The sequence below is a fragment of the Garra rufa genome, chromosome 15 (assembly GCF_049309525.1).
Source record: "Garra rufa chromosome 15, GarRuf1.0, whole genome shotgun sequence".
NCBI classification, from domain to species: Eukaryota; Metazoa; Chordata; class Actinopteri; order Cypriniformes; family Cyprinidae; genus Garra; species Garra rufa.
In genome coordinates, this window is record NC_133375.1 from 12,088,040 (window position 1) to 12,110,588 (window position 22,549).

Consider the following 22,549-nt stretch of genomic DNA (forward strand, 5'->3'; position numbering starts at 1 on the left):
AGGCTGTAAAGGTGCTTCAACTATGTACTGAGTTAAGGGTATGAATACTTATGCAATGTACTTATTTCAGTGTTTTATTTTTAATTAATTTGTAAATCTGTTTTTTGCTTTGTCATTATTATGGTGTATGGAGTGTAAATTGATGTGGGGAAAAAATAATTTAAAGCAGTTTGACATGATGCTGCAAAAAAAATGGAGAGGTATGAATACTTTTGCAAGGCACTGTACATTATGCATTTAAAAGTTACAATAGTCACTCTTCAAAGTTATTATAAGGCAAAAAGTATAAATGAATTACTCAAGAGCTCTTTCTCTTTTAGTCTATATTTATTAAAAAAGGAAGTATAGAATCATTAAAAGTGGATGAGCTCTAACTATTATTATTATTACTTTAATGTTACTTATATACAGTCTGAAGCATATATTTACTCATATAAATAACATATACTGATCAGGTGCGTTTTAAAACTTCTTTTGTCATGTGCATTGATGTAAAGACAACTAAAACAAATCTATTTGCATTATAAGTATTATTAACGAACTATTACAAAGTAACTAAAACAAATCTATTTCACTTATTTCTAAATTGCTGTTATCATTATTACAACTTTAATTTTACTCTATTATTGTGTGGAATCAAAACAATTGCTCAAACTATCTTCAAACAAACATTATGCATACAGACATCAGCATCAAACTATAAACAAATATGTTGTTCTGTATGTGTTAAACTTATTTTAATTGATTCCAATGCAACCGCAAGCTTAATTTTGGCATGCTAATATCAGTTTATCAAGTTGCATGTTTAATCTTATCAACAATCTGATTGCTGTGCCTGGAAATTCTGAAGGACGATTATGTAAAACTTTGTCTTATCTTGTGTCGGTTCAAGGAAAGTGGATATAACCCCTAATTATGTTGTTGCAAAGAAAAAAACAAATATTTTTGTAGTGCAGAGGCATGCACTAGCCCACGTCTTTATAACCTCACATCCTCACTTCTGAAAATCTCTTTTCATAGGCCATCGGCCAAATAAAACATAATTACAATACACATAACTGATGCTGCAGGTTTCTTACAAACACTTTAGACATTGATATATCTGATTGTTTCTGGTTTCTTTCTCTCTTTGTTATTGTCATTTGATAGTTTGTAGTAATGCATTACAGTGTATTTTCCTTTAATAATTTACTTTTATTCCTATAGCAAACACTTTCATTTGTAGGCCACTTACGGAGGAGGAATGGTAGAACAAAAGTGATTATTTAAAGCAACTAACTAATTTAATAACTGGACTATTGTTAAAATAATTATAATAGCTTACTTGTAGATTAGTTTTAAGCTTCTGCTAAGAAGGCTGAGGAAATGCCACAGATGATCAGAATCACAGACATGGAATTCATTTTTTCATTCAAGTTTCTTTCATTCAATAGTCCTGTTAGCAGTCATACAATGTCATATACACTACTATTCAGAATTTTTTTTAAAGCAATTAATACTATTGTCCAACAGGGATGCATTAAATTGACCAAAGGTGACAGTTTGTGATGAAATTAAAAAAAATCAATTTCAAACAAGTGTTCTTTTAAACTTTAAATTCATCAAAGAATCCTGAAACAGTTACATGCACAAAAATAGCACAATGGTTTATAAATAAAAAATAATAAGAAATGTTTCTTAAGCAGCAAATAATTAACATATTAAAATGATTTCTGAAGGATAATGTGACACTGAAGACTGTAGTAATGATGCTGTGAATTCAGCTTTGAATCACAGGAATAAATTATATTTTAAAATATATTCAAATAGAACACAGTTACATTAAATTGTAATAATATTTCACAATATTACTGATTGCTTTTGAGCAAACAAATGCAGCCTTGATGAGCAAAAGAGACTTTGAAAAACATTAACAGTTAATGGCTGTAAATCTTACCTGTCTGAATTGTTTTTCAGCGCAAAATGAAAGCATGGTTGGGTAACTGCACTGCAAGTAAAGAAGAACAGCACTTTAAGCCAGTTTTTATGTATTTGTTAAATAAAATTCAGATAAACAGAATATTAACTGTATTATGATTTGTGTACAAATATGAATTGCACCACTGAAAAAAGAAAACAGAATTTTTTTTGCATTCGTGCAGAGTCTGCAGACCATAGTTTAATGCAAATGTTATTAATGAGAGTCATCGGGGAGTTATCAGGTTTTGGTGGGTGTGTTTTGTTTCTTCGATGTTCCATAGTGTCAATAACACACCTTTGGTTTAGTCTGCCCATCTAGTTAATGATCAGTGAGCTGGATTGGTTTTGTCCATTCTGGTTGGTGGTGGAAACATCAGGCCAGATAAGACTCTAATCATCATCAGTATCACTTATGTTAATCCAATGCGAGTGAGAAAGCTTTTCATTTCCTGCTGTCTTTCTCCACAGTACCAGCATAGGCACAGATAGAGCAGAGACCTCTCTGCTACCTAAAACTCTCCACGTTGTCCCGCCTCCATCTCTCTTCTGGAACTAACACTCCGTACGCACAGAAGTGCAAACGCAACAAGAGAAATGCATTTCCGAAGAAAGAGCTGGACATGGTGGTCCGTTGTACTGTTTACACTTGCTGCTTGCATGGTAGGTCTGCACTTGACATTTTTTTTTTTATTTAACTTTTCTAAATTACATAATCAGCATAACACAAAACATTTGAAACTGTCCAGTTACTGTCTACGAGTCTGCTTTATATACGTGGTCGGGGTAAATAATATGAGTTGGTATGATTCTTGTGTCATTTTCAGAAATAGATTTGCAAAACTGATTCATGAATAAATGTTAAGTGCTTCAAAATAAAGAGATATTGAAATATGTGGCCCTGGACCACAACACCAAGGGGTCAGTTTTTGGAAATGAGATTTATACATCACCTGAAAATTGAACAAGCTTTCCATTGATGTATGTTTTGTTAGAATAGGACAATATTTGGCTGAGATACAACTCATCTGAAGGTGGAAAAAATCTAAATATTGAGAAAATCGCCTTTAATGTTGTCCAAATGAAGTTCTTAGCAATGCATATTACTAATCAAAAATTCAGTTTATATATATTGACGGTAGGAAATTTACAAAATGTCTTCATGAACATGATCTTCACTTAATATCCTAATGATTTTTGGCATAAAAGAAAAATCAATCGTTTTTTATTAAATTGTGGCAAAAAAATATTTCTCTTTGTATATTATTTGTGTATTAGTTCACCATTGTTGTGAGTCGTTCGAGATTTATTGGAGGATTTAATTTTGTGAATGTGAAGCATGTCACCTCATATGATCACATCCAAACTTTTTCTTACTATGGAATGTCAAGCAGAAAAAGAATAAGTGTCTCAGGCAGAAGACGACAAATGTCAAGAAAAAGAGAAGCATCATTCATAACATCTTAAAACATATCAGCATGTTTAGGCACAAACTACAATCATTTAGTTTTCCCTTGAAATATCAGGGAATATTACAATATTGCAGGCTTGGAAAAGTAATAAACATTTTTTTTTTTTTTTAAACGTCCAAAGATATGGGGCATATGTAGAAAGAAGTGACATTATTTAATATTTACTTCTTAATTTCATTGTTACATTAAGAATAAATTATTAGGGCTCGGTTTTGACAAATTTCACGATTCGATTCTGATTCACAAGCTTGCAGTTCAATTCGATTCGATTTCCAATTTGTAATTTCTGATATCAGATACAGTACATGCCAAATTTTCTCAAGGAAAAAAAATCAACTATTGCTGTAAAATAAACTTGACAGTCAGTTGGTACTACATTCCTATAATACTGAAGGTTGAAATAAACTCATTTGTATTCAAATGATTAAATTGCACTCAATAAAGTTTTTATCGTAATTATTTTAAATAAACATTACATAATTACATTCAAACCAAAATGTATTCAGACACCTTCAACATTTCTCACATTATCAGTTTATTCACTGTAGTTTAGAAAATGGTAATAAAATATGACAAGAACTAAAGAGTTAAACTGAGTCAGAACAAATACATCTTCGATAATGTTGGATAACTTGGATAACATGGTCAGGTCAAAGTGTCCAATCACCTATCAGAAATTAGATATATGATGTCTGAATATTTTTTGGTTTGACTGTATATTTCTACTCCAGTTCGTTTTTTGAAATATAAACATGTAAATGGTGGCTGTCACACTCTTAAAAATAAAGGTGCTTCACGATGCCGTAGAAGAACATTTTTTGTCTAAATGGTTCCACAAAGAACCTTAAACATCTGAAGAACCTTTCTGTTTCACAAAAGGTTCTTTTTTTGGCAAAAGGAGGTTCTTCAGATTATAAAAAGGTAAGAAAGAGATGGTTCTTTAAAGAACCTTTGACTGAATAGTTCTTGGTGGAGCCAAAAAATGGTTCTATGGCATCGCTTGAAGAACCTTTTAAAGCACCTTTATTTTTAAGAGTACATAAAAATTGACAGATTATTTTTTTAATAAAGCAAAAATTAAACAGAGAAGAAAAGTAAAAAATGATAATGAATATGTTATATGGAGCATATATTTAGCAAAATGCTCCTCTCTAGAGTTTATTTTTCTAGCCAACTAATGAGTTTAGGGTCACCGAATATGGTTTTTCTGAGGTAAATGTGACATTGTTTACAAGCTGTTATAAGTTACACTCTTTCTTTTAACCTACCTTTGGGTATTTATTCATGTTTATTTCATGCTGTAACTTGTTGAAGCGGAGGAGATGATCAGTTCATGTGCGCAGCGCACCCATCAATCTGTCACTCCACATTAAACAGCACCAAAACATATTTTATCGTTTGAATACTGTGATAAAATGGATGGAATTTGAAATTTGAGACTTTGTTTCATATCAAAGGTAATAAAGCGCAAAGCTTATTGCGATTTATTGAATGGGAGGTGCACAATGTTCCATTCATTAACTGATAACAGGCTAGACTAATCGATTCTTGGGATTTAAGAAACGATATTGTTTTATAAGTGAGAATCGCTTAAAATAAGAAAACATGAGGAGTAGCTTAACACACTTTTACTACATTACGTCTTCATGTATGTTGTATCTCTGTTTATCGCAGGTTCTCACAAGTGCTCAGCATGAACCAGGCTACTGCGCATTTTATGAGGACTGTGGCCTAAATCCTTCAGTGGAAGGGGCTCTTATCCCCCCCAGAGTACCCTGTAAGGACTACAGAAAAGCTGTTAATGTGACAGGAGACCACTATGAACGTTTAAAAACCGTTTGCCCAATGATGGTCCATGGTGAGGGTGAAACATTGGCCTGCTGCTCCATGAATCAGCTCAATGCTCTACAGAGTAGCTTGACGCTGTCCAAAGCCGTGCTGATCCGCTGTCCATCCTGCGCTGAGAACTTCGCGCATCTCCACTGCGCCACCACCTGCAGTCCTGACCAAAGTCAGATTTTAAAGATTACCAAAACCGCATTCATCAATCAGACAAACGGCATTGTCAAGGAAGCTGTGGTGGGTTACGAAGCTTATATATCCAGCAGCTTCTCAGATGCATCATTTAGGTCTTGCAAAAATGTCCGAATCCCAGCCACCGGAGGCTTCGCCATTGCCACGATGTGTGGTCGCTATGGTTCGACGCTGTGCACGCCGCAACGCTGGCTAGATTTCCAGGGCGACTCAAGCAATGGACTGGCTCCTCTGGATATTAACTTCATGCTTTTGCCAGAAGGTCAGACTGCTGGAATCCCACCAGGAGCGGTTCTGTTTGCTGGAAGAGCGTTGAATTGTAATGAGACCACACCGTCAGGTGGCGAGCCCTGTTCTTGTCAGGACTGCGAACAATCCTGTCCAGCTATACCACAGCCAGAGCCTTTACCAGAACCGTTTATGATAGGTGATCTAGATGGTGTGCTTGTCATCTGCCTCATAGTCTTCGCCTGCCTCCTTTTCTTTCTGATGTGTTTCATACTTTTCAACTACTTTATCCACTACCGGAAAAAAAAGAGTGGCAAGGGCAAGACCACCAAAGACCAAAACGAAAATGTGACTGAACGTAAAGTCCATCCTAAAGATGTTACATGCTCTGATAAAGCCAGTCTTGCCACTCAGGAATTCCTGGGGTCTCTTTTCCAGAAATGGGGAATCATAATGGCACGGAATCCTCTCATAGTGCTCCCGGTCTGCCTGGTGGTTGTGTTGGTATTTGCAGTGGGAATAAAAGACATAGAACTCACCACTGATCCTGTCCAGCTCTGGTCAGCGCCCCAAAGTCGTGCCATGCGTGAGAAGGCCTTCCACGATGCACACTTTGATCCATTTTACCGCACCAATCAGCTGATCCTGACCGCTCCAGACAGGCCCGCTCACTACTATGACTCCTTACTCTTTGGCGAACAGAACTTCAGTGGAATCGTCTCTAAAGGTGAAATTACCTTGTTTTTCCAATTGTTAGTCAAATAAAATATCTGTGTGGTTGTCTAAATGAACTAATCATGGAAAGTTTCAAAAGCATATTTTAGATCTGCTTACATTGTGACAAAAGTAGCAATAGATCTTTTTTCCAGTATGTTCACCTAAGTAAAACAATGGAGGCCAAAAATGTTTCTGCCACTGAATAAGATAATTCAAAAGGTACTTGAGACTTTTAAAAGGTACTCTTGAGAATTTCACAGACAGGGCTTAGACTAAGCCAGGATTAGGTCATAGTTCAATTGGGACATTTAATTAATTTTTATAAAAGCGCCTTATAAAAGTGAAAAAACATTACTGGTGTGCATCTTGAGAAAAAACAAAGGCACTGATATATTTTAAGATCAGTCAGTGCAAGTTTCTTTCAGTTGAAACAGCTCAGACTCACATTTTAGTCTGGGACTAGGCTTAAGTTTTGTCTGTGAAACTGGGGGATAAACTCTCAATTTTGAGTTATCAAGTCAGAATAGTAAGAATTGCAGTTGATATAAATTTGCAATTCTGACTTTTTTTTCCTCCCAAATGCAACTTTGTATCTCGCAATTCAGACGTTTTTCCTCAGTTGTCATTTATAAAGTCCAATTCTGTGGGAAAAAATATTATATTCTTAGAATTGCAACACAATGTTTATCTCACTTATCTCAGAACTGTGTGAAAAGTCAGAATTGCAAGATACTTGTGAGAAAAAAGTAAGAATTGTGTTTATATCTCGCAATTGTAACTTTTTTCTTAGAATTGCAAATTAAGTTAGAATAGTGAGATATAAACTCGCAGTTCTGAGAACATGTCATTTCCCCCCCTCAAAACTGGACTTTATAACTCGCAATTAGGAGTTTATTTCACTTATCTCAGAACTGTGTGAAAAGTCAGAATTGCAAAATACTCACATTTGTGAGAAAAAAGCAAGAATTGTGAGTTTATATCTCGCAGTTCTGACCTTATAACTCACATCTGTGAGTTTATGTCACACAATTCTGACATTATAACTCGCAATTGCGAGATCATATCTCACAATTCTCAGAACAAAGGTCAGAACTGTGAGATAAAAAGTCAAAATAACCTTTTTTAATTTTTTATTCAATGGCTGAAATGGGCTTCCATTCCAGATCAACTCACCCCAGTGGCAAACCATCTAAAATTTGAAATGTTACGATGCTGCGTTTGTTGAAATCGTGTGACTTGGCCAGTTTCATTTGCGCTCCGAAAGACCTCACATACTTTTCTGCCAAAATTTAAACTGTTTTTATGCTACCAGGAAAACCACTGTAAAGCTTATGCTGCGTTCCAGGCAGGTTTTTGAGCCCATAAATCACGACTTCAATCACTACTTTATTATTATAATATTATTATTATTAATTTGATCGCAATGTTATATTGTCCTGAAGTCTATTTTGTTGTTTCATTGTTGTTTCATTGGCTATGTGATGTCAGAGTGCGGAACTGAGAGTACATCGATGTAGAACAAGTTCATGGGTGGGAAGTTACGGGTTTGACTGCCGTTCCAGTGCACTTTCATGGGTAGAAGGTTGGAAAATATGGGTAACGGGTTGCCTGGAACGCAGCATTAAATCTGTAGTGTAGTGGAATTACAATAACAACCGACATCAATTTTTTTTGGTCATAATAACCATTGTAGTCCTAATCAGTGTTGCTTACGTTTCAGTTATATTAAAATATATTGCACATGTTTCTGTCTCACAGATTTGATCATTGAGTTGTTGGAACTTCAGCAGAGAATCCAGGCCATTGAATTCTGGTCAGATGACCTAAATCGCACTGCAAGCCTTAAAGATGTTTGCTATGCGCCACTCAATCCAAGCAACCCATCTTTAACAGACTGTGCTGTCAACAGTCTACCGCAGTACTTCCAAAATAGCATTGACAACCTGAATGCTAAAGTGAACATGACAGAGCTTGGCGTCACTAAGGAGGTGGACTGGAGGGACCATTTCATCTACTGCGTTAAGTAAGTCAGATATCTGTGGCTGTCCCATTACCTACCTCACATTTGAGACTGCACAGAGATATTTCCAGCTTCTTGAAGTTGAAGTTCCACTAAAAAGTTTTAAAAACTTTTCACCGTTTCTGTGACTCAATCAGCTAGTCCGAGTTTGCCCACAGGGATTGTTTTTAGGCAGACCGTTGTAGGTTAAATTGTTAATCCAGTAGGTTGCGACAAGTGACTACTTATCAGTGAATCATTTGCTCACCAGTTGATTCAAAAACATGATTCATTCAGGAACAAAATAAGAAACGGCTTAATTATAAAAACAATATCAGTCATAATTATATTTTGATTGCCCACAGCTCTCCATTATCATTTAAAGACATCACAGCTCTTGGCATGAGTTGTATGGCAGACTATGGAGGCCCTGTCTTCCCCTTCCTGGCTGTAGGAGGATATGACAGTAAGACACAAATCTGTTACTATCATTTCACCATTAGCTTAAAGATTCACTGGACTGACTCTGGCTTTCCATTACATTTTCAGATGAGGAATACACCACTGCCGAAGCCTTAATCCTTACCTTCTCTCTAAACAATTACGCACGGACTGACGTTAAATTTAAAGTGGCGCAAGAGTGGGAGCAAAGGTTCCTTGATATTGTGCAGGAATATCAGAAAAACCCAAACACAAACTTCACATTTGCCTACATGGCTGAGGTAAGACTCTATCGACCGTACTGTATGTTGTAATGATCAAATATGTCAGTTTAACAATCTCATAATCAAACTACCTGGTGTTCCGCAGAGGTCCTTGGAGGATGAGATTAACAGAACAACGGCAGAGGATATCCCCATATTCATGATAAGCTATGCTGTCATCTTCCTCTACATAGCCGTGGCTCTAGGGGAATATTCATCCTGCAAGCGTATCCTGGTGAGTGCGTAATAGAGTGGTTAATGGTTAATGGGAATTTGCTCATTTCTGGTAACGGGAAAAAAGGAAGAAGCATTTTTTTTCTTCTTAAAATAAAGCCCTAATGGAAAGTCCACCAGGTTTTAAGTGTGTTCTGAGCAATTGAATCAACACATTCACGATTAAAATATAAGATCATATCAAAGATAAGATATAAATGTTATTAGTTATAGATATTTATTTTATTTACAATACCCAGTGTTGAGGAGTAACTAGTTACATATATAATTTAATTCCATAGTAAATCTACCTGAAATCTAAATCACTTTCTCTTTAAATGTTGTGCAATATTTATGATATGAGGCCGTAAAAGTGTCAATAATAATCATAAAAGTGCTATAAAGAGCTGATAAGTAAACTTTATTATTATTACTAGAATACGAAAAGGAAGAACATACTAAATGCATACAAAAGTATTTTAAGTCAACTACCCTTGGATTATTTTGACAAGGTTGTATCATTGTTTTATAGGTAGACTCAAAGTTCTTGGTTGGACTGGGTGGTATTCTAGTCGTCGGCTGCTCTGTCATTGCCTCTATGGGTTTTTATGCCTGGATTGGGGTTGCGTCCTCACTGGTTATTCTTCAGGTCGTACCGTTCCTTGTGCTTGCTGTGGGAGCTGATAACATCTTCATTTTTGTTCTGGAATATCAGGTTTGTTGAGTTTAATGTTTTTTGTTTTTTTTTGACATTCTAGGTCATACTTACACTGTAGGTCACTCTGAACTCACTTTTCTTAGTCACTGTTCTACGCTACCGTTCAAAAGTTTGGGCCGTTAAAAAATGTTGTTCTTTTGAACTTCTTATTTATCAAAGAAACCTAAATAGCCTATCCTGGTCATTTAAATATTAAGCACTGTTTTCAACTGTGATGACAATGAGAAATATTTCATGAGCAGCAAATCAGCATATTATAATAATTTCTGAAGGATCATGTGACACTGAAATCTGGAAAAATGACTGCTGAAAATTGAGCTTTGTCATCACAGGAATAAATTACATTTTAAAATAAGATTTCAAAAGTTTACATACACCTTGCAAAATCAAAAATGTTAATTATTTTACCAAAATAAGAGGGACCATACAAAATGCATGTTATTTTTTATTAAGTACTGACCTGAATAAAATGTTTCACATAAAAGATGTTTACATATAGTCCACAAGAGAAAATAATAGTTGAATTTATAAAAAAAATGACCCAGTTGTTCTTCAGAAAAATTCTCCATGTCCCATAAATTCTTTGGTTTTTCAGCATATTTGTGTATTTGAACCCTTTCCTATAATGACTGTATGATTTTGAGATCCATTTTCTCACACTGAGGACAACTGAGGGACTCATGTGCGACTATTACCGAAAGTTCAAACACTCATTGATGCTCTAGAAGGAAACAAGATACATTAAGAGCCGAGGGTGAAAACTTTTGGAATTTGAAGATCAAATAAATTTAACTTATTTTGTCTTCTGGGAAACGAGTAAGTATCTTCTGTTGCTTCTGAAGGGCAGTACTAAATGAAAAAAATACACATCTTAAAAAGTTTCTTAATGTATTGTTTTTCCTTCTGGAGCATCAGTGAGCATTTGAACCTTCTGTAATAGTTGCATATGAGTTTCTTAGCTGTCCTCAGTGTGAAAAGAGGAATCTCAAAATCACCCTTGGAAAGGGTTCAAACACACAAAAAATGCTGAAAAACCAAATAAATTTGTGGGACCTAAAGGATTTTTCTGAAGAACAGCAGGCTGCTCAAGACAAACAAGGGACTCATGAACAACTATCTGTCATTTATGTGAAATATCTTATTCAGGTGAGTACTTAATAAAGCATAACATGCATTTTGTATCATTTGGTAAAATAATGAACATTTTGCAGATTCTAAGAGGTGTATGTAAACCTTGACCTTAACTGTATATTCAAAGACACTTCTAATAGCATTTGTATTATTGCTGCTTTTACTTTATTTTCAATTAAATAAATGCAGAAATTGTGAGCATGAAAACCAAAAATCTTACCAACCTCACATTTTTGAATGGTAGTGTGCCATGTATTCTATTTTAGAACTTTGAGGATATTACTTATTTCTCCACTACTATGGCTATAATTTCATAAAACATGCTTGCTTTTTTGTCTTTTCAATCAGAGAGATATGCGCAGACCGGGAGAGAAGAGGGAGGAACAGATTGGAAGAGTTCTTGGAAGCGTGGCTCCCAGCATGCTGCTTTGCAGTTTGTCTGAATCAGTTTGCTTCTTCCTGGGTAAGAATCTCCTACTGATGCCAACTCTGTTGTAACCTATAAAACACAAGCTCACGAGAAAAACAAAACAAAACAAATCTAATGAATAGAAATGAGGAAAATACATTATACTGCCTGACCTTTACTCATATCTAACATGATGCAGTAGATATGTATCATCTTAATTAAAGAGAGATATGATTCATGTATAGTACAGGCAATAATGTACTTTTGGCTCCTGAATGCGTCATATATAAAGCAGTCAGTGGGTTCGGATTAATTGCATCTGTGAGGAAAGCTATATACAGATGACTAAACACACCCTTACTGTCTCTTTGCAGGTGCTTTGAGCACTATGCCAGCAGTGAAGTCTTTCGCCCTATATGCTGCACTGGCTGTGCTCATGGACTTCATTCTTCAGATGACTGCCTTCGTGGCTCTGCTCTCACTTGACGCTCGGCGACAAGATGCAAACCGGTGTGAGATCGCTTGCTGCGTTACTGTGAAAACTCAACACCCGTCAGAACCCAACCAGGGTATCCTGCTCCCATTGATGAAAAAGTACTATGCCCCTGCACTGCTCAACTCTGTCACCAGAGTAGTAGTAGTAAGTTCCTACTTTATCGACAATGGTATTAGCGTCTTTTATCAACTACAGGCACTTTTATGTCTCAGAGTGGATTTTTATTAACCAACAGATTTCAAAATAATTTATCTTGTCACATAAAATTTGGAAAAGTTGGAAAATTAATTTGCAGTTGAATTACTGCTTTTGATGGACTTACAGTGCCTTGCAAATGTATTCATACCCCTTCATTTTTTTCACGTTTTGTTGCAGCATTATGTTAAACTGCTTTAAATTAGTTTTTCCCCACATCAATTTACACTCCATACACCATAAACACATAAAACACTGAAGTAAGTACATTGCATAAGTATTCATACCCTTAACTCAGTACATAGTTGAAGCACCTTTACAGCCTCAAGTCTTTTTGGGTATGATGTGACAAGCTTTGCACATCTGCATTTGGCAATTATCTGCCATTCTTTGCCTCACCTTTTCACCTCTCAAGCTCTGTCAGCTTGGATGGGGGCTGGCAGACATTTTCTAGAGTCCTAGTTGTTCCAGTCGTCTTCCATTATGGATAATGGAGGCTACATGCTTCTGTGAACCTTCAGTGCAGCAGATTTTTTTCTGAACTCTTCCCTAGATCATTGCCTTAACGCAAGTCTGTCACTGAGCTCTAGAGGCAGTTATCTTGACTTCAGGACTTGGTTTTTGCTCTGTTATGCATTTTCAGCTGTTAGACCTTTTCTGAGAGGTGTGTGCCTTTCTAAATCATACTCATTCAAATGAATTTGCAACAGTTTAACTCCACTCCAAGTGTAGCAACATCTAGAAGCAATATGAATGCTCCTGAGCTAAATTGAGTGTCCCAGAAAAGGGTATGAATAGTTATGCAACAGGATCATTTCAGTTTTTTATTTCTAATAACTGTTTTGTGCTTTGTCATTATGGTGTATGAGGTGTAGATTGATGCGGGAAAAAAAGTAATTTAAAGCAGTTTAACATAATGCTGCAACAAAACGTGAAAAAAATGAACTGTAACTTGGTCCCAAAAAAATCTGAAAATCCATTGTTAAGATATAAACTATCATATGCATTTACAGTGTAAAACTAGTAAATGTGTAAAAAAAAAACACCCATTTACAGCTGATTAAATGGGGATTTTTTTTGTCATTTATATGCTTTTATATGAACAAATTAGTAATAGTTTAATCTTATTATGTCTTGTTCTCTTAGATGGTGGTGTTTCTTGCAGTGTTCTGTGCTTGTGTGTTCCTCTTGTTCCATGTAAAAGTGGGATTAGATCAAGAACTGGCCATGCCATCTGTAAGTTTAATCTATTAGCCTGCCAGTAAAAATGACCAATTACGCCAATATGGGTTTTAAAAAATCTTTCAGTTATTGGATATTAAGTTACAGTGTTGACTTTCTCTCTTTGTCTGTGTATAAATATGATCAGGACTCCTACATGTTGGACTACTTCGCATACCTCTATAAGTATTTTGAGGTTGGTGTGCCAACGTATTTTATCACGACCAAAGGGTTCAATTTCACCAGTGAGGAGGGCGTAAATGCAGTGTGTTCCAGTGTGGGATGTGACCAGTTCTCTTTCACCCAGAAGATCCGATACGCCACTGAGTACCCTGAGCGGTAAGTCCTACATATCTACAGTTAAGGTCAAAAGTTTACACACACCTTGCAGAATCTGCAGAATGTTAATTATTTTACCAAAATAAGAGGGATCATACAAGATGCATGCTATTTATGATTTAGTACTTATATATGCAACTATTACAGAAGGTTTAAATACTCACTGATGCTCCAGAAGGATAAATAATGCTTTAAGAGCCAGGGGTGAAAACTTTTGAACAGAACAAAAATGTGTAGCCGACATTTTTCTTATTTTGCCTAAATATCATATTGTTTTTGTTTAGTACTGCCCTTCAGAAGCTACTGAAGATACTTGCATGTTTCCCAGAAGACAAAATAAGTTCGATTTAATTTACCCTAATCTTCAAATTCCAAAAGGTTTCACCCCCAGGCTCGTAATGCATGGTCTTTTTCTTATGGAGCCTCAGTGAGTTTTCAGAATCAAGTGTATGTAAACGTTTTAACAGGGTCATTTTTATAAATTCAACCATGGACTGGAGTATATGTAAATATACTTATTCAGGTCAGTACTAAATAATAATGTCATGCATTTTGTATGATCTCTCTTATTTTGGTCAAATAATAAACATTTAGCAGATTCTGCAAGGTGTGTGCGAACTTTTGACTTCAACTGTAAATGCTCACCAAGGCTGTATTTATTTGATCAAAAATACATGAACAACTGTACTATTGTAAATTTATTAAGCAAGGCTTACTTTTCTTTAAAGCTGCTGATTAAAACTGAAATCTTGCTGATTGCTCTAGATCTTACTTGGCTATCCCAGCATCCTCCTGGGTGGATGACTATATTGATTGGCTTAACCCTGGATCTAAATGTTGTCGTATCTATACGTCTGGCCCAGACAAAGGCGAATTTTGTCCTGCCAATGAGAGTAAGTGTTTCTATATCATTTAGCAGCTAACATATAAAGCCTTGTTTTTTATCCGCACATGTACAATGAAACATAGAGAACTAAATGAGAACTTTCTTTGACAGCGGGTGTCCTTTCATGTTTGAAGAAGTGTCTGACCATACCCGAAAGTGGTGTCCTCCGACCTAGTGCTGAAGATTTTAACAAATTCCTGCCAGACTTTCTTAGCAACAGGCCTGACCTACAGTGTCCAAAAGGGTAAGAAATCTGAAAAACTATGAATGTTGAGAATGAATCACATTCATGATTATGGTCAACAAAATGTATGCACTTACTAAAAATGTTTTGTTTCATTTCCAGTGGTTTGGGAGCTTATGATAAAGCTGTGGTTAGAGACGACACTGGGGAAATAATAGGTGAGATCCATAAATTCATACATAAACTGTATGAATTGTAATTTGCTTTCACCTCCTATAGCAGTGGTTCTCAACTGTTCTACAGAATTGCTGAGTCATTTTGTCAATTTGTAGCCTAGTCCGCACTGGTTCCCATTATAAATTCAAGAATAGCAGTTTCCCACTACTTGTCTTTCATGCTTTTAGGTCTACAAACAGCTCGTTTAAGAAACATTGAAGTGTTTGATTCCTTATAGCTTTTTTTTTTTTTTTCTTTCAGCGTCTCGGTTCATGGCCTACCACACTCCTCTGGTCAATTCGCAGGAGTTCACAGGAGCGCTGGAGAAAGCCAGAGAACTGGCACTTAATATCACACTGGCCATGAGGAACATCTCAGGCACCTCTCCAGACTTTGAGGTCTTCCCTTACACGTAGGTTTTCACTTCTAATCGTCCATTATCCTTCTAGAATTATCATCCTCACCCTTGCTCCTTTTTCCCCAGGATTAGATAAGAAGCGATAATCAGTTCATTTAGTACTATTGAATGACAACGCATCCTTGAGCTACTTTATAATATTGCAAAACAGCATCAAGGATCCTAGAGCTAATTCATACTTTTCATTCAACTACAGGATGGAATATATTGTGTGTAGCAAGGATGTGACGCAGCCATTTTAAAGGTGGCACGAGTGAAAAATTTAATGCTATAAGATCTATGTGATCTGTTTTTTAAGAAGATTCTTACATTCATCAAGGGTGCATTTATTTGTTTAAATATCCAGAAAAAAAAACGTATTGTGAAATATTATTTCAGTGCAAAAAAAATGTCTATGTGAAAATATTTTAAAATGTAATTTATTCCTGTGCTGCGCAAATCTATATTTTTGCATTATTAATCCTTTAGAAATTGATGATTTATAGATGATTCATTCTCAACATTGAAAACAGTTGCACTGCTTAATATTGTTGGAGCCTGTGATACTTTTGTTTAGGATTCTTAAAAAAAAATTAAAGTTAAAAAACAGCATTTATTTAAAATAGAAGTCTTTTCTAACAATGTAAACTACCATTTAAACATTTTTTTTTTTAAGAAATACTTTCATACACCAAGGATGTTAAATTGATAAAAAGTGTTAATATCAACATTGATAATAAAAGTTAGAAATTAGCACATTAAAAAAAAAGATTTCTGTAAGATAATGTGAGACTGAAGACTGTAGTAAGGATGCTGAAAATTCAGCTTTGCATCACAGAAATAAATTATATTTTAAAATATATTAAATAAAAAACATTAGTTTAAACTGTAATATTTCACAATATTACTGTTTTTTCTTTTCTTTAAAAAATCTTACTGATCCCAAACTTTTAAATGGCAGTGCACATTTTTTGTATGCTTATATATGCACTTAAGTCCTACTTATGTCAAAAAATCACTCTTAAGTTCAAGAAATTGCACTTTATATATTGCAAATATACTTAAACTATTCAACTATAATAGATTTCATTCATAATTTCGATTTTCGTTTATTTGCAAATAACATGGAATTCAGTGTCCAAAATATTACATTCAGTTCACACTTACGTAAATTCCTTAAAGTAAATTTAGAAGAACAGATTTTTTTTTTTAATTATGCAAAAGTGGATAAAATAAAAATACCACTGTAATAGTTTATTCAAGCAAAATAGGGCCCACAATGAGACCCAGTTTCTCTGTGCACTGACTCTACGATCTTTTATTTTACAGTGTGACGTACGTGTATTACGAACAGTACCTGACCATCGTGAACGAGGGTTTGTTCAACATCGGCGTGTGTTTGCTCCCCACATTTGTTGTGTGTTGCATCCTGCTCGGGATGGACTTGAGATCAGGTTTTCTGAACCTGCTCACCATAGTAATGATCACTGTGGATACGGTTGGCGTCATGACATTATGGGGCATCGACTTCAACGCTGTGTCGCTTATCAACCTTGTGACGGTGAGTGGTTTGGAGAAACACTGTGTGTTCTGCATGTTTACAGTTCATAAATCACTGACGGTAGTCAGGAACGATCTATGACATTCTCATCTCACTGCTGGTTTGTTTTTCAGGCCGTTGGTATATCAGTGGAATTCGTGTCTCATTTAACACGCTCATTTGCTCTCAGTATTCGCCCCTCGAGGGTCGAGAGGGCGAAGGAAGCCACAGTTAACATGGGTAGTGCGGTGAGTAGCACAACCACAAAGATGTTGAGATGTCTTCAGTTCTGCATTAGTTTGTATGCCTAATTCATGAACATGTATGTTCTTATTCACAGGTGTTTGCTGGAGTTGCAATGACAAACCTACCTGGAATAGTAGTGCTGGCATTTGCTAAAGCACAGCTCATCCAGATCTTCTTCTTCAGGCTCAATCTGGTCATCACTTTGCTCGGCATGGCCCACGGCCTCATATTTCTGCCCGTGCTGCTCAGTTTCTTTGGTACGTTTTTAGAACCTTAACTTCAACTTCAATTTAATCTTCATTTCAATTACTGAAAATTAATTTTTGATAGTTTAAGTTAAAGGATTAGTTCACTCCAGAATTTAAACTTACCTAATCGTTTACTCACCCCCATGTCGTCCAAGAAGTTCATGTCTTTCTTTCTTCAGCCGAAAAGAAATTAAGGTTTTTGAGGAAAACATTCCACGATTTTTCGGGGATCAACGGGTTGAAGGTCCAAATTGCAGTTTCAAAGGGATCTACACAATCCCAGCTGAGGAATAAGGGAATTATCAAGCGAAGTGATTAGTCATTTTCTAAAAAAAAAAAAAATTAAAATGTATACACTTTTTAACCACAAATGCTCATCTTGCACTAGCTGGACTTCACGCATTATGTAATCGCATTGAAAAGGTGGAAGTACCAGCCCAGTGTTTACAATGCGAACCAGCAAAGAAAGTCAAATGCCCTTCAGCGCCATTTCGTTGATGAATAATTTATCATAATTTTCATTAAACAACATATTTTTCACCTACAAAAACGTGACAATAATGCGCCAAAAACTCGTTTTGAACGACAAAAAACTATGACGAAAATCTATTGACAATAAAAATGTTAGGGAACGGTTTGGGAAGAGATTTATTCAAAACGAATCTGCTGCGTGGTTAGATGCGTACATTTGAAATGTAACATAGCCTATTGATCTATCCAGTGGGAAATTATCTAGCATACGTTTGCTGTACATCTCATAAAATGTTCAAAAATGTCAAAATCTGTGAGTAAGAGAAGAACAGACAAATGGATAAATTTTGGTGACGCAAAAGAAGAAGCGCCTCTCCCACAACGTACAAGAATTCTTTTGAACAAAACGATGTGGAATTGTCCATTTTGACAAGCATTCACGTAAACGCACTCGGTTACATCTTAGATGAACATAAACATTTGGGAGAATATTGTTTGTGTATCAGTACTAGGGATGCGCAGTATATTGAAGTTGACCTGTGGGCGAAACGGGGGTAAACGTGACAACAAAACATTGCGATGGATCATCAAAAGGATTAAACTCCTTCAATGCGATCGAAACGTACCTTTTGATACCTTTTTAGTATCGATACAGAGGTAATTTTGGTATGGAGCCATCCCTAATCAGTATACTGCATCCATTTTAAAGGGACAGCAGCCTAATTTAGTTGCTATTGTCTGTGGCACTGATGTTAATCAAGCAACAAAAGAAAAACAGAAAATCTGCTCTTGACTGAATCACTTTAGTATCCCTAACAAATATTATCTAAATTAATTTAATAAATATGTCTGCAAGAAAGAATGAAGAATATAGCATAATTAGCTTAACCATTTCATTGAGAAGAAGACCTTGTTCTTGTTTCTTAATGAGAAGTGGTTTCATTTCATTTTAATATAAAGGCATGTTGCATGTAACTTCAGTTAAATCTGTGTCTATCATGATAAAACCTTAATATCAAACCTATACAATGAGTTTGGTCATTTTAGAGAAATGCTTAATGAATGCATAACACTTTAACTGAACCCATTAGGTTTTAGCCAACTAAATCATTACATTTAGTCGACTAAAACTAGACTAAAACTAAAACAATTCAGATAACTAAAGTATGACTAAACCTAAATGGCATTCCAACAAAAAAATTGTTATTAAAATTAACATTGATGCCCTTTACAAAACAGAACAGGGTAAAACATAGATGTTGGACTATTAAAAAGTTGGAGGAGAAAATTAGATGAAGTGTTTCGCTCTACTCTACCTTTTTGAACCATAGTACACATCGCAGAGCTAGTGCAAGATTATCATTTGTGGCTTAAAACTATGTAAATTCATTTTTCTTTAAAAAGATGACCAATCGTTACACTAGATAAGACCTTTATTCCTTGGCTGGATCATGTAAAGCCCTTTGAAGCTGCATTGAAACTGGACCTTCAACCCATTGATCCCCACTGAAGTCCATTATATGGAGATAAATCCTGGAATTTTTTTCTCTCAAAAACCTATATTTCTTTTCGAATGAAGAAAGAAAGACACAAACACCTTGGATGATATAGGGGTGAGAAAATGAACAGGAAATTTTAATTCAGACTACGTAGCAAGCACTAGAAATCCATTCCAAACCGTTTAACCAACCAAGTCAGACTTTGTGTATTATATCAGGGTTTGATTAAGCAAAACTTCTAAAATATCCTCTGTGTTGCTCAGGTCCTGGTGTGAACAACGCAGTTCTGCTGCAGATTCAAGAGAACAAAGCCAAGGAGACACAACTCAACAACCAACACACATATGACAACTTAAGTTTTGAAAACTATGAAAAATCCACTGGTGAAATCCCTGCAAATCCCTCACATCAGAGTCAAGAGAACAAAGCCAAGGAGTCAGAATTCGACAAACAACATACATATGATAACGTTAGTTTAGAAAACCATGAACAATCCAATGGTGAAATCCCTGCAAATCCCACATATCTGTGAAAAAGGCAGAAATGAACTGCATTTCCTTCAAGTTCCTCCTAAAGGAAACACGTCAATTTCTGTGCCCACCATTGACATTTTGTAGCCCAGAGCCTCTTCCTTCCAGTTAATTTACCTCCACTATAACACTGAACTTGTAGTACGAGAGATTCCTCTGAATGAAGTGATCAGCTGCTATTACACACACTACTGCACGTGAGACCTAAAGAAAAAAATGCAACCAGTAAGCAGAATCTCATCGTGCTATGTCAGCTCCATGCCTTTTTATGTGGACTCAGTAGCATTGCGTTAAGCTATAAAACTATTTATCAACTTCTGAAGAGGTTTACAAGAGATACTCAGCATGTCAATCCTTCGCCGTCATCTATATCGGTGATTATCTTGCCCAGGTCACGCCTGAGGCAAAGTGATAACAGATACATATGAGGAGCGCAATCCACTGTTTCAGAAATAAGGAAATTAGTACAATAGTTTGGAATTATTTTACTTTTTTATTGTGTAATATTTGTTAAATGTTATATTTAATTTTGTAGTCGAGATTTCATATTGTCATTTTTGCATGCAAGTAATTGCCTTGTTGAGGATAGAAACATGTAACACGAAAAGCACACAATGCAACTCAAATAACACTCCAGTATAAAGAGCATCTGCTCTTGTTTTATAAGCATTATTGTAATAATATAAAATGCACTGTATGTATTTGTACATTCTGTATAAACTCGTTAAAACTTCAATATCTCAACTTTGCATTCAAAGTTTACCGTTTACTGTTAAAGTACCATAAAGCACTTTTACAGCAGTTTATTGGTTGCATGATTGAAACTAATTTCAGAGGCAATCAAGGAACCTTTTTTGTATATTATAGACTATTTTTACAGGGCAAATATTAAAGGGGGCATAACACACACAGTTTCACCTAATCTTGTGTTAATCTCGAGTACCTATGGAGTAGTACTGCATCCTTCATATCTCCAAAAAGTCTTAGGTTTTATCATATTTACTAGGGATGTGACGAGAGCTCGTGGCACAATATCTCAATGTGTCTCGCGAGAATGTGACTATAAAGGCATTCAAATCTACATTTATGCTGCTTCTGATCCAGAAAGAGCAACACAAACAGTCTTTTCAACCACATAATGAATATTATTGCTGTGTTACAGACATTTAAATAATAGAAGTACTGGGATAAAAGTTTATAGTTTGGTTATAAACACTTACTGCCTACAGTAGCGATCAAAACGAAAGTATCTTAAAGGGATAATGAAAATGTGATGTTTATCTGCTTACCCCCAGGGTATCCAAGATGTAGGTGACTTTGTTTCTTCAGTAGAACACAAACAAAGATTTTTAACTCAAACCGTTGCAGTCTGTCAGTCATATAATGGCAGTCAATGGTTACCAAATCTTCAAGAGTAAAAAAACATACACAAACAAAACCAAATTAAACCATGCAGCTCGTGATGATACACTGAGGTCTTAAGACACAAAATGATCGGTCTGTGCAAAAAAGCTGAACAACGGTTTGAGTTAAAAATCTTTGTTTGTGTTCTACTAAAGAAACACTTGAATGTATTGTAATGCTTATCCTCTTCATAGTAATCATTCATAATTAATCATTAAATCAATCATTCAGGAGATTGCAATAGTGAAACAAGTCTTCATTGATTGATATGCTGACATTTTTTTTTGATCAAATATGAGAGAATTGTGAGAGAATTGTGATCTTCAATTTATATAAAAAAAAATCAGATTTTCAATTTATCCAGAATCATGCAGCTTTAGTTTACATGTTTATTACTGCATATAATTAATTAAAATAGAAGCTTAATTTCATAAAGTACAAGTTCATTTCAAAGTGCACTTTTGCATTTTGTGTTTAATAAAATACTATTTTTCACTATATACAGGTCCTTTTCAAAAAATTAGCATATTGTGATAAAGTTCATTATTTTCTGTAATGTACCGATAAACATTAGACTTTCATATATTTTAGATTCATTACAACATAACTGAAGTAGTTCAAGCCTTTTATTGTTTTAATATTGATGATTTTGGCATACAGCTCATGAAAACCCAAAATTCCTATCTCAAAAAATTAGCATATTTCATCCGACCAATAAAAGAAAAGTGTTTTTAATACAAAAAAGTCAACCTTCAAATAATTATGTTCAGTTATGCACTCAATACTTGGTCGGGAATCCTTTTGCAGAAATGACTGCTTCAATGCGGCGTGGCATGGAGGCAATCAGCCTGTGGCACTGCTGAGGTGTTATGGAGGCCCAGGATGCTTCGATAGCGGCCTTAAGCTCATCCAGAGTGTTGGGTCTTGCGTCTCTCAACTTTCTCTTCACAATATCCCACAGATTCTCTATGGGGTTCAGGTCAGGAGAGTTGGCAGGCCAATTGAGCACAGTAATACCATGGTCAGTAAACCATTTACCAGTGGTTTTGGCACTGTGAGCAGGTGCCAGGTCGTGCTGAAAAATGAAATCATCTCC

General features: G+C 35.5%; 1 protein-coding gene across 1 annotated transcript; it reads left to right on the forward strand.

The window, feature by feature from the left end:
• The first annotated feature begins 2,404 nt into the window (after window positions 1–2,404).
• On the forward strand, window positions 2,405–20,785 carry npc1l1 (NPC1-like 1). The gene is made up of 19 exons (XM_073819082.1): window positions 2,405–2,619; window positions 5,103–6,417; window positions 8,166–8,430; window positions 8,772–8,872; window positions 8,956–9,128; window positions 9,217–9,345; window positions 9,856–10,038; window positions 11,521–11,635; window positions 11,956–12,221; window positions 13,419–13,508; window positions 13,642–13,832; window positions 14,598–14,725; window positions 14,830–14,962; window positions 15,065–15,120; window positions 15,380–15,530; window positions 16,845–17,076; window positions 17,190–17,303; window positions 17,396–17,558; window positions 19,783–20,785. The coding sequence occupies exons 1-19, from the start codon at window positions 2,554–2,556 to the stop codon at window positions 20,049–20,051; spliced, it is 4,140 nt and encodes a 1,379-aa protein (XP_073675183.1). The 5' UTR covers window positions 2,405–2,553; the 3' UTR covers window positions 20,052–20,785.
• The last annotated feature ends 1,764 nt before the right edge of the window (window positions 20,786–22,549 follow it).